We start from the raw sequence: 20,365 nt of genomic DNA, 5'->3' as shown, positions 1-20,365 counted from the left end.
AAATGTTAATTATGTATCACAGTTTTTAAATATTTTGGCGCCCTACTGTTCAATCATAGTACTGGTGTTTCCTACTGTTCAACTATGGGTTTTTCAATATAGAACTTTTAACGTTATTGTTCAAACATAAAAACATTTTACAAACGAAATTGATTTTAAAAACTTCAAGCTAGGTGGCACGACACAGATTTTTTCAAACTTTGTTAGGGCAAAAGTCTTGTGGTGGTTCGGGCTTTTAAATAAATAACGTCAAAACTCTTTGCCCTCAGCAAGTGGCTAAATATTTTACATGCACTTTACCACTCGAGCACGCAAATGTGAGCACTTGGAAAAGTGAAAAACAACATTCTTTTCAATCATATGTTTGCGATAACAGCCGTATATTTCATCTATTCTACGTTCGTGGCAACAATACGAAACAACGTAACAAAATCAATTAAAATACACGAATTTGCCTGACAGTCAATCACAGTGTGTATCGGAAACGATGTCCATTGCAAAGGACGAAATTCAATTAGCAAATTTGAGGACAAAAACACACACAAACAATTTGACCTAAAATCACATGCGAAATTCACACAACAAAAAACGGTGCAACGACAAATGTATATCAGTTTGTTTTTGCTATTCCCTTACGTTTGTTTGTGACAAACAAGCGCATAAAGGAACAAGAAAATATAGCATGGGATATGGTGGAAGCAATCACCAAGACAAGAGAAGTGACAACCAAACTTACCACGGGCTAATGTAAACGCTATATTAAAAGATAGTAGATGACAAAATGTATTTGCAACCATTTTTGTAAAACAAGTCGCCATAACTTTTTTAGGGCGCATGTTAAGCACTATGACCACATTATACACTGTTTACCGTACGGCAAGCAAAAAAATTTCGAATAAACGCAAGTACATTGCAATTGCGTTGTTTTAATCAACCTGGGTTCATTCAACATTGAAGTACGAATTCAGCTCCCAATGCAACATTGATAAACGCATGTCAAATGCCAAGTGTCAGACCAGGGGTTCTTAAATATTTTTAGAACTCTTACCCAACCTTCCAAATGTAGTTTAAGTCAAAACTGGTTTTTGTTTCACCGAAAATGCAGTTTTAAACTTTCAAACAACATCAACCAGCAAACTATTACAAGATTCAAATTTTTAACGTTTAAATTCAATATGAATTTGGGCGTATGAGCATTTAGAAAGAAAGTTTTTTAGGGAATTTCTGTGGAAATGCCCATGAAAACTTATTAGAACCATTGATGTAGAACGAAAGTACAAACGCAACCAAGATGTACATACTGTTAAGCAAACACAGACTTGAGGTCAAGCATTACTGGTCGTTCACATTCAACTGCATAGAATTTTCTGCACACATTCTCGTTCCATCTAACATTGTGTGAGAGCACGGCGTACATGGCAGGGTTTAAGGAGTTAGAGTCGAACTCGGTAGTACTCGTTCTCTTTAAAGTGGAGTAGGAGTTATGTTTTTTTAGACAATACTGATTGCCGGTCAGTTTTGTTAATAACCAAGAAAAGGTTGTGCAATGGCAACATAGAAAAGGTGCTGGAAATTCCTTTATGAAGAGGAATTTGGGAGCATGTTTAATCGAACCTACAACTAGGACACACCTAGATAGAAACAATACGAATCTTTGGTGTACTTACATTACACACAATATACGCAATGCATAAGCCATATCATCACATGTCCAAAAGAAGTGTTTTGTGATGTTTTGGACACATCATCCCAATCTCTGTTGTTTTACTCACCTTACTGTTTAGGAGTAATTGTCAAACGAAGCGCGTGGCATTGTTGCCAAGTCAGAAATAAAACGCAAACGCGGTGATAGGAGAAAAACGCAGAATAAATAAATAAAACATAAAAGTAGTTTCGCAACTGACAACACACACACACACACATGCCAAATCATTGGCTAGTTGTTGTTTTTTCTAAAATAAGACAATAAAATAATTTGATACGCCGACCGGGGGACTTTGTTTCTGACTGCAGGGCAAAATATTAAGACCGCCTTACGACAAAGGGCAACGTTTCCCCTTACTTAGGGCTAAAAACTGCGGTTTCTTGATGCAAGAATGAAAAAAATGCTATTTGGTAGCAGTCGGCACAAGGCTGACGTCATCGATATCGCCGTACCGTGAGTGGTCAAGAATCTTGTGGGTGGTACGGGGGTGTGTCTCGTAGCCGTTTCGCGCCCGGGCGTCGTCATTAAGGCTTGATTTTTTGATGTACTCGTAAGCAAGGACGATGACACATGAACTAATCGAGGATTGGGCGATACGTGCCGACATGCCACGTGTTAGACCGTGGTAGCCTTCTTTGTTAAGTAGAGTTCGAAAAATTTGCCAACTGCCCACCGATGTTCCACTACTGTTCGCCACCTAATTAAATGCAATACAGATCAGATAAGTGATAATGCATGGAATATAGGTCACGGTTTGGGAATGAATTTCCTAATCAGCTGTTCTTACCACCGCCTTACTAGAAGTGTAATACTTATTTCAAAGCTGATTATTACATAATTCAAATCATACAATTTAAAGTAATAGGTAAGAATGGAAGCAGCCATGATAAATGTATGTTTGCGTTGTGGGGAATTTGATCAGCCAAAATTTATTAGAAACCACGTTGAATTGCAAAGCAGCGAGGTGTAAAAACAGATGTAATACAATGTGTTTTACATTACTACTTACATGTCTATTTACTCCTGTATATTACTTATTTTATTAAAGGCGTTCAACGAAAAGAATAATAAAAACAACGCTAATAGCCGTTATCTACAGCAGGGGTGTGCAACCTGTGGTCCACAACCAAGTACGGCCCGCAGAGTCGCTTGGAATTCAAATGTACTGGAAAACGATTCCAATTATTACATATTTTTGAGCACATCAATGCACCCGGTGGTATTTTTTTGCAATCTGACACTAGAGCGGAAAGAGACAGATGCATTGTCAATTGACGCAACACATTACATATGTAATACACTCAAATGCTACAACCAGGCTTGGGTGCACAAAGAGTGCTTGTTAAAAACGCGTTTGACATGAACAGTGGAGTATTATGTGTGTCGACATACGTATGCATAGAATCACGTAGTGATGGTACTAGATTTCAAGGAAACCAATGTTTTCAAGACAAAATATTCGTGACTGATACGTTCACGTAACAAAACGTAAAAATGCGACGTTGTTTGAAGTATCGCGCAATAACGCCTAAAATGTGTTTTTAATTAAAGTCATCAAACAAACATTACATAAAGATTTGCTAAAGAAACACCACATGAGAACTAATGGAAAATGGTAATTAGCCAAACAGCCAAAACACAACAAAATTTCGAAAAGAGTTTAGAAATGAAGATGATAAACTTGTTATTGTAAAGGTGTAAAGCATGACAGGTTTTTTAAAGGGTTGTTTGTTTGTTTTAAAAACAGATGTTGCCGTTTAGCTGTTAAAAATACATCTGACTAGCATGGTACTGGGTTACTAAAATGTTTGCAAAGAAAAAAAGTATTTTGGTAGCATAACAATGCTGCCAAAAAGATAACATTGAACTTATATCCAGATGTTACCAAGATGTTTAAGAAAAAAATGTAAGTACTTTTGTGCGCTTCATACCCTAGTGTAGCACAGAGTCCTTAGTTTGTCACACAGAAACATTATACACTAGCAGTATGTTTACATAAATAAATGTGCATATAAGAGTAACATACCTGTAATTGATATCTTGTCCTAACCACATCAAGAGGATTTGTCAATAACACTGCAGTGGTAGAACCCAATAGACCTGCGGACAAAATCCTAAATTGTTCTCGCACCCAACTGTCACTGTGTGGAAGAACGCCTTCCAAAAGTTCAGAGTATAGGTAGTAAAAGCCCCAGTAAAAAGCACTGTTGCTTCCGTATGTGGATAAAGAAACAAGGTAGCCCCTGTACAGGCCTTTAAGTCCTTCCGTTTTTAATATGTGCCTAAAAATGCGTACAGATTGTCCGATAAAGCTGAGTTTCTTTGTTTGTACAGCTTCAGTTGCTATAACTTTGGCTCCGTTTCTGTGGAATAATGGTAAAAAACAAGTTCCAAAGTTAAATACACACTTGTCATTGTCACTTATTCCAGGATCATTTGCATCCAATCATATCTTTATATGGTTAGTATTAAAATAAAATACTTTTGAATCTATACATGGATCTGTTTATAAGTTTCATAAGGAAAATGACGGCTCAAATAGACAAATAGCTTTATTATTTAAACGTCTGGCAAATCAGCGATATGAGGGGTGAAATTCAGTTATATCCATTTATAAACATGCGAGCTACACAAAAGATTGATAAAAAGGTGCAAAGCAAGCGTCACATAAAGTTTGAATAATTAGGCATGTCACTGTTTTAAGTCTACTCAGGCTGTTATTTCATCAATAATAGTTTTCAATACCTGAATATTAAAAAACCATTCGCAAGGCCACTATGTGTGAAAGTGTTTCACATGGCCAATAAGTTAGAAACCTACTTGGTCTTTTTGAGATCCACAGATGTCATTTTATGTCTGGAACCTAAAACTTGTTGGTGTTGCGCAATAATATCAACGGGTACCATGATTGTTTGTGAAACAGTGGAAGCCATAAAACCACCACATAAATGCTGAAACACAACATGGACAATTTACACAGAGCAGAAGCATAATGGACTGCAACTTTAAGCAAATCTGTATTGTTATTGTGTTAAAATTATCAATTTGCTAAAGGATGTTCAAACCGTACAAATACAAATTTTACAATACCTTTTAAATCCAAACTTTATGGAAAGAAATTTAAGCACCAAAGGCAAAACCATAAACTAAAGTTTAAGTCTATCAAGTGGGGCAAATTTTAAAAAATTGTAGGTTTGAGCTAAATTAAATATATATATATATATGTGGGAGTACAGGGCTTACAAGTTTGACCTTTCAAGTTTTGTCATGCTTATGCAAGCTATATGCCAAGTAGATATGATTTGGGAGTGTGCCTTATAAATATACAAACACTGTGCTCTTAGAGCTTTTACATACCTGCACCATTAAGGATTGATTATTAAAAATGGTTTGTTTGCTAGTTTCATAGGCAGTGATGTAAAGTTGTCCAGCAAACACCTAAATAAACAACACTTTGTCAAGCTAGTCACCTTATCAACACAAATATATCATCTTACTTGTAATAAACTTATTGGAAAACCCTTGTAAAAGCCTCTTATGCCTTCCCTTTTTCCAATCTTTTTAAAAGCATCAATCAAACCATTGTATGCAGTTTTCCCTTCTTGGGCCTAAAAATCACTTGTATTAATTGATTTGTTGGCTATAATATATCTTTCGCTATAGTGTAGTGTGGGGGAATCATTGTGCAAAAACAAGAACAAAATGTCACCTGTAACCGCGTCTTGACAAGGTTCATTGGGTAAATTGTAAACCTCAAAACACCAGACATGGCCAATCCATAAGCATAAAACTTTTTCTTGTCCAAATCGGTCCACTCAATAATTTGGATATTTTTTCCTTCCTTCATGGTTTTATTTTTCTTAACTCCACTTTTACAATGTCAAAGAATATGACAGTAATTCGTTGTATTGGATGAGGTTTTGGAATACAATCTCATATTTGGCAATACATCATCAACATCACACTCCCATTAAAAGCTAATTTCTACACCTACAACTGAAACTTTGGTGAGTCAAATATTTAGCCTTTTATCCATGATTAAAGACAATACACACTAACTAAACGAGTGGTTCTCAAACTTTTTAGACTTGTGGCACATTAAAGAACTATACAATATAAAGATACATAAAGAACTAATGTCCTTTCCATGGCACATTTCGCAGTTAAAAATAACAAAAGTTGTTCAAAGAATGTTAATTTTCAACCTTATTGTGGTGGGTAAGGATGATTTTTAGTACCGATAACCAAAATATGAACTTTAAAGCGTTGTTATGTTTACTATTATCTAACCATCAAGTCTTTAGCACCAGACAATGTTTCCACTTTAAAATATAAAATATCTTGCACGACACTTGGAAATCTCTCACGCCACATAGTTTGAGAATCACAGAACTATAAACATTATCTTCTCTTATAGGAGGTATGGTGTACTTTATTGTACAAACGTAATAGCTTCATAAGCCTTTGATCTACTGTGACAATCTTTACATATAATGAACTATGTCATAACCTGAATACGTCACACACACAGTGACGTCACTGGTCAATGCGACATCATCAGTTTACGTCAATGCTTCGGTATTTCTTACAATTTTATGACTTCTTTCTTATTTTTTGCTGGTCTTCGCAATTTTGCGGGCAAGTATCTATCAAAACGTTTTGAACAAGCTGACAGCACCAACACTAAGCAAAACGTAATTAAATAATGGTTTTCGCTGTTTTCATTACATGATGAAATAAAAGACAATGCAGCTAACTGTAGGGTCATCCGAATGAAACATATCCGATGATCTGTACGTATATAGTTGGAACAAGTTAAACTTCCGTATTGTCTTCGTGCACCAAATATTTTTAAAGGCGGACAATTAAACCCCGGGGTGTTATTAAGAATGTATGTATCTCAAAATCACAATTTAAATGCAGCATGTACCCCTTTTTGTTTTCAAATAAGTGTTTATGTAATGAGTTGTGCACACTGCGGTCAGGTAGCGGCCACTTTCATTGCGTTTAACGTGCATGCTAAATTAAGTTTCTAAATCTCCAAAATATGTTGAAAAGCTACTATGCAATAAGACAAGGCGTGCATGCATGGAAAAGCGCCGATAAACAACGTTTTCAAACACATAAGATGAAGGATCATGCCCTTTTCCACTTCGGACCAAGTAATCAACCTTTTATTTGTTGTGTTTTCATGTGCACATTTTCTCACGAGACTGAAATAGCCTACATCAAGACATCAGCATGTTTTACTTGTGATGCGGTGTGTACCAAGAGGGTCAAGAAGTAGGCCCCGGAGTAAAAATGTTTGATAAACAATACCGTGCACAAAAGGAATACAGCTTTCCACACGTCCGATTCCAGTTTATCCACTTAATACAAAAGTACACAAACGCTTATCAACGCTTTAATGTTAGCCTTGTGATAAATATATGGATGGAGGGAGAAATGTCCTAAGAAAACCATAGATGGGAGATCCAATTAACGTAGCATTTTGCCTTTAAATAGCTGGTGAAAAATATGACCTGGTCAGTAATCAAGTACTTAAGGCTCTGAAACAAGAAGGACAAGACTTTTTTAGCCTTAGTAGAAAATGGTTTAGCTGCAACTAGCAAGAAGTATTAGGTGTAAAGCATACCAGTTAAACGACAAATTTAAATTAAACCAACAACTTTTACCATGTTGTTTCTTTCATTGCAGAACTTTCTAGAACCTGAAAACTATGTTGCGGATAATACTTTTTTTGTTTGCAGTCGCCAACACTGCTTGTAAGTTTAAGCATGTTTTGATGTTGTTTGTCCTGATCACCACCTAAACACCGCTTTAACAAATAATAAAACTTGGTCTATTTTGGAAACAAAAACATTAGTATTTTTGCAGGGGCACTTTTAACTTGTGAAGGAATGAAGGGAAAAACATTTCGGAGTGGTGTGTACAATCTCAACACAACAGATGGAGTCGAGTACCAAACCTACTGCGACATGCTCACCGACGGTGGAGGATGGACTCTGGTTGCATCAATACATGAAAACAACGCACATGATAACGGAAGATGCACAGTTGGAGATAAGTGGTCCAGTGAACAAGGTAACAATGAACTAACAAATCATGGTGACGGAAATTGGGAGAATCTAAAAACTTTCGGCAACGTTGCATCTGCAACCAGTGACGACTTCAAAAGCTTGGCTTATTTTTCCATCGATGACGCCAAGGACATTATGATCTGGCAGGTTCCAAATAATACCCCATTGTCGATGTGGAGAAGCAACTCGTATCTTCGATATAGAACCTATGGTCAATTCCTTTCTGGGTTAGGCGGTAACCTGCAAAATTTATTTCAAAGCTACTATCCTATTAAACAAGGAATTTATACCTCTGGAAGCGACAGCGGACCAAGTTTTCCAGTCAAATACGATGAAGGATCGCCAGCTGATACTCTTTCCCACTTCGGAACGGAAACCCAAATGTATTTAACAGCAGGATATATACAGGTTATGCAGGAGTTTGTTTTGAAACCTCCCTTTTTAGGATAATGCGTTTACGTTTAGGCCTTATGTGTAGTTAGTTGGTACATTCAAAAGAGGGTATGTATAGTTGGTTATTTGCATTGATCCTAAAATTTTGGACCAAGACTTGCGAAAAAGCGCTTTTGGGGTCTTTTTGCGGATAAAAGCGGAAACATATTCCTAATTGGGCATATAATCGTTTAACAAATAATTATTGATATTTTATTTCAGTTTCGTACTGTGAACAGTGCGCAAAACATTAATGCTCTCTGTCCTGGAGTAAAGGTCGACCCTACATGGGGCGGTTACCCACAAACTTGCATCGGTACAAGTGGATACTGGGGCTCTGTTTTCAACTGCGGAGATTTCAGTGGAATGGCAGTAGATGGTTACATAATCAGAACTTAAAATGCGAATTGTTAAAATCAGTCTCTTGATTTCAAAAACTATGCGTAATGTCTATTTAATAGCGATTCGTGGCTCAACACGTGCTGTAAATTTAGGCACAAAAAAATAACTCAAAGACAGGCGAAACGGTTTCTAGCAATTTATTTTTAATGAGATACATGCTCCTGAAATTTGGCTACAAGATACGGAATTCTTTGCAAATATCATGTTTTTCAAAACAAAGTGCATAATATCTACAGTATAACAAAACAGTAGAATCTGTTCACATGGCTCTGTGGCCCATTGAAAATGTCTTGGTGGCCCAGTACTGGGCCATGGCCCACAGTTTGGGATCCACTGAGTTAGGACACACCACACGGACACATGTGATCAGTTTTGTAGGCGCGCCTTCTTTATCGAAAAACATCTGTGGCATGATGAGTATGATTTGTTCAGTGTCGCAAGATTTCTAGGTACTTAAAGAGTAAAACCTTACTACAAACACTTGCAAATAGGCTAACAATAATCCAGCAACAAAACACCACTGCTGTGTTTGTAGTTGATGAGTTTAATACTATTCCAATATTTGATTAACTTACAGGTAGGCCTACAGACCATTAATATTAATATTTGAAACTTAGAAATATATCAACAAATTTCCTAGTCCTGTGGGAACCATATAAATATGACAACTCAGCATCAGTTATGTTCACAGATTCTGCTACAAAGACATGGCGCTTGTAGGGTTTTAAATAACGTTAGTAAGGTTAAAAAAAATTAATGTATAAAAACTGTTTTGTTTTTATTTATATGTGTTAATTAACATTATAAAAAGGTATTACTGCACCAGTATTCGGAAGGAAAAACAATGTTCACGTTCTTAAAGTTCTGTGTCTTCCTGTCAGCAAGTTTGTCTTTCTCACGTAAGTACAAAGAAACAATAAGTTCAACATAACAAAAGCAATTTAAGTTTCACGTACATAATCATATAAAGTTGTACAAAAAGATTTTTTTTTCACAGACGGAATACAATCCTGTGAAAAATTAAGGGAAAGACGTTTCGGAGTGGTATGTACAATCTAACCACAACAGATGAAGTTGAGTACCAAACTTTCTGCGACATGATCACCGACGGTGGAGGATGGACTCTGGTTGCATCAATACATGAAAACAACGCACACGATAACGGAAGATGCACAGTTGGAGATAAGTGGTCCAGTGAGCAAGGTAACAATGAATCAACCAAAGACGGCGATGGAAATTGGGAGAATCTAAAAATTTTTGGCAACGTTGCATCTGCAACCAAGTGACGACTTCAAGAGCTTGGCTTATTTTTCCATCGATGACGCCAAGGACATTATGATCTGGCAGGTTCCAAATAATACCCCATTATCGATGTGGAGAAGCAACTCGTATCTTCGATATAGAACCTATGGCCAGTTCCTCAACAAATTGGGCGGCAACCTTCAAAATCTGTTTTAAAGTTACTATCCAATAAAACAAGGTGTGTATACATGGCGAAGCGACAAAAATTAGATAGACTTATAATAGCAATCCGTGTTTTGCAGTTCCGAACAGTTAATGGTACCCAACAAGTCAATGCCATATGTCCTGGCGTTAAAGTCGACCCAGCACGGGATGGTTACCAACATTCATGTATTGGTGGAAGCTCGTTTTGGGGCGGCGCTATACACTGCGGAGATTTCAGTGGAATGACAACGGACGGTTACGGAACAGGAACTGGCCTCAGTGTCGACAAAACTTTGATCGAGACAGCTTTCTTGATCTTTTACCGTTAGCACTCTGATACGGAGTGACAATAATGCACATGATGAGTAATTTCCAAGGTGCTGAATAAAACAAAATGTTTTAACCCACAAATGTGTGCTGATCATCAATAAACCTATGATACAATATCAGAAATTTAAACGTTGATAAGAATAAATAAGATCAGCTTCTTGCTTTTGAAAACTCTGAATTGTTCATATTTTGAATTGAATTTTGCCTGCAAAGTTTGTCTGTGAGATCGAATACATTCTCGAATGCTTACAAACGCCACTGCATGACGTCACATCTACGTCATCACTCGAAGACACAATGATGTACATGTGGGTCAGGTAAAGACAGAAGGGAGTGCGCACGTATCTGCATAGAAGAAAAAGTGTAACAAGAAAAACAGAAATTAACATGATCAACTAAGACGGGATTGAATCTAACTAAGATGCGTGACATTCTCGAAAGTATGTAAAAATAGGTTTCCGTCCAAATTTATAATGAAAAACTACAAAAACGACCAATTTGTTTGTACGCTTTGTCAAAACTGAACCGATCAAGGCAAATCATTTTGATTTAAATTTTCTAACATTTGCAAGCTTAGAATTGCAAAAACTAATTAAGGAAATACGCCTAGACCTGAAACACCGACAGCTTTGAAAACTGATTCTGAAAAATTTTGACACCAAATCGTGGAAGATCGATAATGTTTAAATGGAAAGAAAGCGCTCGCAAAATCAAACTTCGTTGCAAATGGCAGATCAAGTAGGTAACTAGGACAAAGGCAGTGGTCGTAAAAAGTAATAAATTTGCGCCACCATCGACTTAAATCATCACAACGTTCAACGAATTGTTTCTTTGCATTGTTTGCCTTAACGATTTGCAAACATACATACACAGCTACGACCCATCGGTAGTTATGCTTAAAACTTAGAAAATTATTGACAAGTTTCCAAGTCCTGCGGAAACTCTGAACAACAAGTCGCATCAGTTATGTTCATAGATTCTGCCACAAAGACGGCGCTTGCAGGGCGTTAACTTCGTGGGGTTTAATGATGTTTCACAATTACAAAAAAGTTTTCATTTATATGTGTTGATTTAGATTGGAAAAAAATAAGTGATTAAGAAAAAAAACAATGTTTAAGCTTCTGGAATTCTTTGTTTTGCTGTTGGCAAATGTGTCTTTCTCACGTAAGTACAAAAAACAATAATGTCTATCATAAACATAACACTACAAATCTGACGCATTAACACCAAGTTGAACAATGACATTTTTCTCCACAGACGGAATGCAGTCCTGTAAAGACATGAAGGGTAAAACGTATCGGAGTGGTGTGTACAACCTCAACACAACAGATGGAGTCGAGTACCAAACCTACTGCGACATGCTCACCGACGGTGGAGGATGGACTCTGGTTGCATCAATACATGAAAACAACGCACACGATAACGGAAGATGCACAGTTGGAGATAAGTGGTCCAGTGAACAAGGTAACAATGAACTAACAAATCATGGAGATGGAAATTGGGAGAATCTAAAAACATTTGGCAACGTTGCATCTGCAACCAGTGACGACTTCAAAAGCTTGGCTTATTTTTCCATCGATGACGCCAAGGACATTATGATTTGGCAGGTTCCAAATAATACCCCATTGTCGATGTGGAGAAGCAACTCGTATCTAAGATACAGAACCTATGGTCATTTCCTCACTAGCTTTGGCGGAAATCTCCAAAATCTATTTCAAAGTTACTATCCAATACGACAAGGCGTGTATAACCCTGCAAGCGACAACGGACCAAGTTTTCAGGCCAAATACGATAAAGGATCACCCGCTGATACTCTTTCCCACTTTGGGACGGGCATCCAAGCTTATTTAACAGCAGGATATATACAGGTTATACAAGAATTTTTTGGAATCCTCCCGTTTCAAGATAATGCGTTTTTTTGCGATTGTAATGATCGGAAGGGTTTAGGATTGTCACGTTTCCGATTTCACGGATACGCAAAAGTTTGGGACTGACTATCGGAAGTTCCTTTAACGACTAACGCTCGTGTACTCTGATCGGCGGCAAACCCTTTCCTTTTACATTTATTCACGTTCAACCATACGTACTCAAAACGACAAACAAACAATCCAGCACTACTTCGCAGTTATCTCTCAATTCTATCTTATATTCTATGTATATCATGTTATTAGATGGGCGCTCTTATATAGCATGCGTAACAATAACGGGGAAAAAGGCGTTAACTCACTGTGACGATTTCCTTCAGATAAAACAATGATGACTTGCACCCCGTAACAGCGCGACCTGATAAGTTGGCACATTGAACACATAAACAAAAGAAGTGGTAGTGTGAACGGCGATTCGCAACAAAAGACTTGACGGTGTGAAACGGCCATTCGCAACAAAAGACTTGACCCACACAGTTAACCTCCAGCCGTTTTGGGATAACGTCGCTTGAGAACTGGGTGGCAGGATATTATCATTGGGCGGTCTAGAATATTTGTGACAAGGATCAAGAGATACAAAAAATAAAAAAAGAACCGTGACAGCATCAGACAACGTAATAATGAATGTCACCAATTTATTTTTAGTTTCGAACCGTTAATGATTGGCAAAACATCAATGCCATCTGCCCCGGTGTAAAGGTTGACACATCAGGAAAACAGAACTATCAAAATGCTTGTATCGGAGGAAGTGGATTCTGGGGCAGCGATTTTAACTGTGGAGATTTTAGTGGAATGGCAGCGGATGGATACGGAACAGGAACTAGCCTCAGTGTCGACAAAACGTTGATCGAGACAACATTTTTGATTTATTATCGTTAACCCAACAATAACAAATAACCATTAATTGAACAAGGTGTAATTTACAGGTAATCAATAAAACGATTCTATCATTCATTGTTTCGAATAAATGCTGACCATAGACAACTGCACAAAAACATTGTTGGATATAGAAGTATCAACAAAAATACTCGGGATCCGCCGAAGTTAAAAAATAAAACACTCTATAAGGTGTAAAACGTATGTGATACATTCCACTAATTTGTGTGGTAAACAAAACACAGCAATATTTCTCGATGGCTGCATATTGCTCAGTGGCGTCATCCAGTGAGATTTTGTGCAAAGTAAACTCACAAGTGAGGTGACGCACTCTACTCTTAAGTAGTGGCAACGCACTTGACAGCAACTTAAGATTAGTGACGAGATTAAACCGTTTCCAAAAAGGCTGACAGAAGAAAATTATCGCGTAATGATTAAAAGTGCCAACAACTAACATTTTACATCGCAAAATATAATGTTTAAAATTCATAACGTTTAACTTTTGTCACTGCTTGAATGAGTATTGAGTTTTGTGTAGGTCAACCCTGTCGTGTTGGGAAATATCATTAGAGTTAGCATAGAGTAAGGTTCATTAATAAAGCACCCGAAACATACAACAAAAATGATCTGGTAAAGAATTTTTTTTTAATTTGAAATGTCAACAAAAGGACAAAGCCATACCTATTTTACACTTTGTGGGTTTGACAACCAAATAATGGCGTTTCGAATGTTTAAGTATCGATGGTGTGACCAGAGATTTGATGCTCAATACAAAAACATGTCTTGAAAGTCTCTCTGGCTAATACTTCGTCAGCAAGAAACAACCTTTAGTCCGTAAAACTTTAGATATATCAGTTGAACTTTATTTCACCACACAACGTTACGTGCTGCGTTTCCACATGTAAACTTTCTCACAACGTCAATTCCAGCTACTCTGATGGTTCTGACGCGTGAACAAATATTTATGAACCGCAATGTTAGTCTTGCGACAAAAATATACTCATAATCCTGGGATAATGAGCAGATGATAGATTAAACGAAGTTGATTAAATTCGATTAATTAATCATTTCGAAACAACTTTAACCTAATCCATTATCAAAACGTAGTAAAATCAAAACATTTGTTTGTTTTTTCCGACGGCACAACTAAAAATCTCCAACCCCGAATGTGTTTCAGCACCAAAACCTCGAAGCATTCAAAAACTAGCTAACGATTTGAACACAGTAAGCCACGCGTTATGCAACAATTGTAACGCAACAATTGTATTTAGTTTCGAACTGTTGAAGATTCTCAAAATGCCAATGCTCTCTGTCCTGGAGTAAAAGTTGATCCAACTTGGCGTGACTTTGAGCATGCCTGTATTGGAGGAACTACATTCTGGGAGCGGGATTTTAACTGCGGCGATTTTAGTGGAATGGCGGCGTCTGGGAACGGGACGGGAGATATAAACAGCGTCGACCTAACTATGATCGATTTAACTTTCTTGATCTTTTATCGCTAAATCAACGACGCATGATAAGTAATTATAACTTGCACAACAAGTAATTTTGAAGTGCCAAATAAAATCGGTGATTCGACTTGACGAATGTGTGATGACCGCCGAGAAATGCTCAAAATTAAAACAAGAACGTAAAATATCCCAAAACAACATCAACTGCCATTTGATGGAAAAACTTGAACCCTTCTTACTTGTGTAACTAGATTTTAAGCGCAAATTATGCCTATAAGGCATATAGAACTCTCGTAAGCTCTCAGCAACCAACGCGTGACGTCACATATACGCCATCCTGCTAAGAAACAATGATATTAGAGCACAGGTAGAAGGGAAGGCGCGCCTACTTTCATAGAAGTAAATGCAGCACTCAATTATAAAGCAAACAAATATGAGATGAGGTGTGACTATGTTGATGTGTGACACTGATTTGAACTATACCACTAAAAAGGGTGACAAATCTTAACAATTAAGTCAGTTCTTTAAATCATAAGCCAAGTTAGTCCTCTTGCATAATATTAGAGTCTCATTTGCGTCTTGGTGACTTTAGTTTAATTTGATGAAAGATGGCTTATTTGTTCTTTCGGTCAACAGTTTTGCTTTCAACAGGTCGATAACTGCTAAAATTCTCATTACGTTTTATAATTGATGACAGAGAGCAGCAGACCAAGACAGGTTACAACAAAGCCATATCACCAATAGGTTTAAAGCCAAATGAAACAGACAGGTTTAGAATTATCATAAAAACCAAATGCTTATGAATAAACCTTTCTTTGCGATGGTCAATTTCAAAACATTTGCACAATCTGTAGAATTAAAGCAAGTTTGTAACCAGATTTTTGTTACAGCATGAAGGACATAAAGTCAAATGTATCACGCAAAGTCGACTCTAAAATGAGCTGACCATAACTTGGGGAACGATGCTCTATGCATTTTCCCTATTGGTAACAAATTTTAGGGACAGTGTCGCTCGCAACAATATTTTAGGTTACAAATCTGTGACCACGTAAAGAACGTCTTCATGAGCTAATGCACTAATCCCTTTGGCCATGCTACAAACAAGAAAAAAATGTAACATACGATGCAAGCTATATGACATTATATTGTCATAAAAAGTTGACGATCACAACAACCCCGTAAAGTCCAAAAGACACAGAACCACAATGGTTTCATCTTAATGAGTAACCAACCCCATGGTAATACTGCTGGTAATTTGACATCAACTTTACACTAGTGGTAATAAAATGAGCATCGTAAAATTAGGGTTTTTTTTGTAACAGAGAGATTAAAAATTGACAGGATTTTACAAGGAATGTGACAAAGCGTGGGGTACAATACACGCAATACAATGACGGAACCAGTCAGGGGCGGCTCGTGCGAGGGGGCTGCGGAGCTGCAGCACCCCCAGTATTTTTACTTGACATTCCTATTCCAAGTTGTTATACAAAACAATCTTTACATATAGCTTTTATGTTTGATCAGTGTATACTAAGAATAATTTTTATGGCATTAATCGGCATTTTATTAAAATAAAAATAATAAAAAATTTGTATTATTTAAAAATTAAAAAAAAAACAATAAGTTATCTATGGCGGAGCTGCAGCTCCAAATTCGTGACGTTTCGTGTCGTTTTCAGTTTTGCGCATGCGCACTTAGAAAAGCTACATGCCGGGCGAAATAGGCGAGAGGGGACTGTGGCTCGCGCAGCCCCTCCCGTGACGTAGCGCTAGTTGTGTTGTCTGCTTCGCGTCAGTGAGCTCCAAAGCCCAACCCGTGTGCTGTATATTTAGGGTTCGACGGTGGGTGCAGTTAAATAATTATTTTGCTATCATTAAATTTATTGTTTGTTAGTCTTGACTTTTTAAGATGACTGTAAGTGGGTTTCAGTTTTTATAGTTATCATTGAATTAAATAAGTGTATCTAACACCTTAAAAAAGAAAAAAAGGGTTATCTAACACCTTGAAAAGTCACAATTAACCTTTATAATAAATAACTGAATTAAAAAGTTTTATGAAAGTATGGGAAAAAACATCTGCTACTACAATGTCATGCAGGAATAAGCAACAACAAGAAATACTGATTTTTTGTTCTTAATGCTACCAAAGAAAAATTAAATTTGTGACTGTGAAGTTAAATGCCTCACTGAAATTCAGGCAATATCAAATGCAGAACAAACAATTGCAGAAGCAACAGAAATTTTAAAATACCTGAGTGAAGACAATTTAAAGTGTGGATTTCTTAACACACCATGTGGACAGTATTTGCAACCAAGTGCAATCATGTGTATTGATATAATGGACATGTACTGTTTGTCTAAACAGTAGCTGCTAAATTGCTTCACAGGAAGTGTTTCTTAAGAATGAACATTCTACAGACAAGATAGTAGTGACACCAAGCACATCCTATTGTTGACAAAGAAAAGCTGGTTGCTCAAATGAAAATGTTTCTGTAGATCTGATGTTCATGATTACTTTGAAAATAATTAATCTAGAGATGATGTTTTGACAAGTTAAATTACTAGGATGAAAAATTTTTAACACTGACAAAGATGCCAATTTTTCTGAGGAACACCAATATTTCCAAAAGACTTACACTTGCAGTGCTAGTACTAAATAGAAAAACAGTTTCTTAGTTATCATTTGGGATTAAGGAAGAAGCTATCATCATGCCTAAACTGTAACTTCATGATTCATTTTGGTTGTAAAAAGAAAGCACAAGATTTAATAATATGGTTTAAATTTGAGAGCGTTTCGTACTTAAAAAAGGAATTATAAGCTATTTGCCAGCAAGCAGCAACTATAGCAGTTAAGAAACTAAAATACAATTAATAGTCTGTATACAAAAATTCAAGAAAGGTGTTTAAATGAACAAGTTCTTCAAGAAAAGATGTTTAAATGAACAAGTTCTGAAACCAATGTAATGTGGTTGTTAAATTTGTTAGTTATGATACCAATAAAAAGCTGTATGGCTAGTTTTTTTGTGTGACAATAATCTGTGAAGTGTCATAGAATATGTTGAAAACGCTGACTATGACTAAATTTACTTAAATGAAACATGACAATTTTTGTTGTCGAACTAAAATACTTCGACCTTTTTCGACTCATTTATATTTATTTTTTCTATTACTTTTTTTTCTATATTCCTGTTGTGTTTTACCGTATTTACAACCGCTTCGTTTCGAAGCTGTGCCACGTGTGTTTTTGTTTTTCACATTATTACTGCATGTTATTGTGTTTGGCCCGTCGCTGTGCAAGTAAACAAAATACGCAAGTGATGCCGTCTGCTGTTTACACTCGTGTACATTATTGCGTAACAAAAATTACGTCACAATGGAGTTGCTAATACAGATTTGTATTACTTGTTTTTCTGCACAAAACAATAGCTAGAAAACTAGAAATGTAGCTTTTCAATATATTGCCAACTTATATGATATGTATGTTCAGTAAAGGCTAAAATTTGTGTGGGCAGCACCCCCACAAATTTTAGGCACGAGCCGCCACTGGAACCAGTATAAAGTAAAGCTTGTAAAATTTCCTCCGCACTAAAGCATGCCTCGTTTTATGTGTTCAACTCCCTGTTGCACAAAACCATTTAAACCAACGACCGAACTTACGGTACAATTACTATAACTGGATAAATATAGATGTCTGTTAACGAGATCCTGCCAAAACAACTTCAAATAAACGCACAAGAAGATTTTCAAACCATTTTAGCAACGTACCCAGCGCTATGGACACCCTAAACTGATGTTTCAGCTAATGAGTTATAAAGTATTAAACATGTTATTTTTTGCAGTAATAAGATATGACTGTATAGCAATAAAATACAGAAAAATGTTCAGATTTCTGCCAAGTTGTGCTTATCTGCTGGCAACAATCATCGCGTGTTCAAGTACGTGTAAGTTTGAATTAGTAACCGTCAATACATGCATCACACATCACTACCTTAAAGTTTTTTACACATATAGGCCTACTTGGTTAAGAATTATACTTGCACACAGACGCATTGCAATCCTGCAAAAAAATTAAAGGAAAAACATTTCAGAGTGGTGTGTACAATCTAAACACAACAGATTTGAGTATCAAACCTACTGCGACATGATCACCGACGGTGGAGGATGGACACTGGTTGCATCAATACATGAAAACAACGCACACGATAACGGAAGATGCACAGTTGGAGATAAGTGGTCCAGTGAGCAAGGTAACAATGAACTCACAAACATTGGTGATGGAAATTGGGGGAATCTGAAAACCTTTGGCAACGTTGCATCTGCAACCAGTGACGACTTCAAAAGCTTGGCTTATTTTTCCATCGATGACGCCAAGGACATCATGATCTGGCAGGTTCCAAATAATACCCCATTGTCGATGTGGAGAAGCAACTCTTATCTTAGATATAGAACTTATGGCCAATTCCTTGATAATTTCGGTGGCAATCTTCAAAATCTGTTTCAAAGCTACTATCCAATAAGACAGGGCGTGTATAGTCCTGGAAGCGATAACGGACCAAGTTTTCAGGCCAAATACGATGAAGGATCACCAGCTGATACTCTTTCCCACTTTGGATCTGGCACTCAACCTTAATTAACAGCAGGATATATACAGGTATAGTGATACCTCGTAGTTGGCGAAAAGTACCGTTTTGGAAATGTTTTGTTTCTGTCCGTAATATATTTACGACTACAGCGAAATCTTTCAAAACATCTGTTGGAACAGGTCACTTAGATAAATTTTACAGATTCGGCCGAAATTAACCCGTTTAAAACCTGTTTATGTGGGTCTGAAACCCGTTTATGTGGGTCTTATTACGTCTGAAGTTATTTAGATGACGTGAAAGTGATTTAAACTAATAATTTTGGATCTGACAAAGAAAAATTTAGCATCAGTTAGTTGATTAACAACTTTAATGATTTGTTTCAGTTCCGAACCGTAAACGGAGCGCAAAATATCAATGCCATCTGCCCAGGACTTAAAGTCGACCCAGCAGGAATAAATTACTTTCAAGATGCATGTATCGGTGGAAGTGGATATTGGGGCGACGATTTCAACTGCGGAGATTTTAGTGGAATGACAGTGAATGGTTACGGAACAGGCACTGGCCTAAGTGTCGACAAAACGTTGATCGAGACAACTTTCTTGATATTTTATCGTTAATGATTGCTTAGGGACTGAAACTTATCTCCAAGAATAACTTCCGATGAGCTTGATAAAAAAATATGCGATTTATTTCTTCAATCGTGTGAGCAAAAATCTCTCAGAACGAAAAATGTCTAAAAATAGCAGTCATTGAGTAACACACAATTTATTGTAATGTAATTGCACTAATTGCATCATGTGTCTGACACAAATCTTACATACCTAGAATTGCGTCATCATTACAATGCACAATGAGATATAACGCATGTCGTTTCTTATGTGTTTAACTCCTTGGTACACAAAAGATTTGAAATTAACGACCGGACTCACCGTACAACCACTTCAATTCGGTAATTAATGATGTATGTTAACGAGATTCTGCCAGACAAGCGTCGACCAAGTGCGCAAAAAGATTTTTAAACTTTTTTACATTTGTCTATTGTAAGATGTGTTATAAAAATTGCTAAAATGCGAGTTAAGCCGACACTAATGAACAAAATCCTCTGTAAAGAATGAAACATTTTATATTCATTCCAC

At 36.8% G+C, this 20,365-nt stretch overlaps 2 protein-coding genes and 3 pseudogenes across 3 annotated transcripts; 4 read left to right on the top strand and 1 right to left on the bottom strand.

The window, feature by feature from the left end:
- Positions 1-363: 363 nt before the first annotated feature.
- On the bottom strand, positions 364-7,610 carry LOC145217848 (solute carrier family 25 member 44-like). Its single transcript, XM_080085189.1, has 6 exons — positions 5,415-7,610; positions 5,203-5,313; positions 5,063-5,143; positions 4,526-4,656; positions 3,732-4,068; positions 364-2,402 (listed from the first exon to the last, which is right to left on the bottom strand). Exons 1-6 carry the CDS (start codon positions 5,550-5,552, stop codon positions 2,109-2,111), a joined length of 1,092 nt encoding a protein of 363 aa, XP_079941315.1. The 5' UTR covers positions 5,553-7,610; the 3' UTR covers positions 364-2,108.
- Positions 7,573-8,264, top strand: LOC145217850 (intelectin-1b pseudogene; annotated as a pseudogene).
- A 1,016-nt stretch (positions 8,265-9,280) lies between these two features.
- On the top strand, positions 9,281-10,394 carry LOC145219920 (intelectin-1 pseudogene; annotated as a pseudogene).
- Positions 10,395-11,633: 1,239 nt separating this feature from the next.
- Positions 11,634-13,304, top strand: LOC145217851 (intelectin-1-like). The gene is made up of 2 exons (XM_080085191.1): positions 11,634-12,263; positions 12,966-13,304. Exons 1-2 carry the CDS (start codon positions 11,634-11,636, stop codon positions 13,197-13,199), a joined length of 864 nt encoding a protein of 287 aa, XP_079941317.1. The 3' UTR covers positions 13,200-13,304.
- Positions 13,305-18,742: 5,438 nt separating this feature from the next.
- Positions 18,743-19,851, top strand: LOC145217849 (intelectin-1b-like; annotated as a pseudogene). Its single transcript, XR_013857508.1, has 2 exons — positions 18,743-19,297; positions 19,613-19,851. The product of XR_013857508.1 is annotated as an intelectin-1b-like (transcript).
- The last annotated feature ends 514 nt before the right edge of the window (positions 19,852-20,365 follow it).

Source organism: Phallusia mammillata, chromosome 3, assembly GCF_965637545.1.
Source record: "Phallusia mammillata chromosome 3, kaPhaMamm4.hap1.1, whole genome shotgun sequence".
NCBI lineage: Eukaryota > Metazoa > Chordata > Ascidiacea > Phlebobranchia > Ascidiidae > Phallusia > Phallusia mammillata.
Note: the sequence above shows the minus strand (reverse complement) of the source record. Positions and strands in the feature narration are given on the sequence as shown.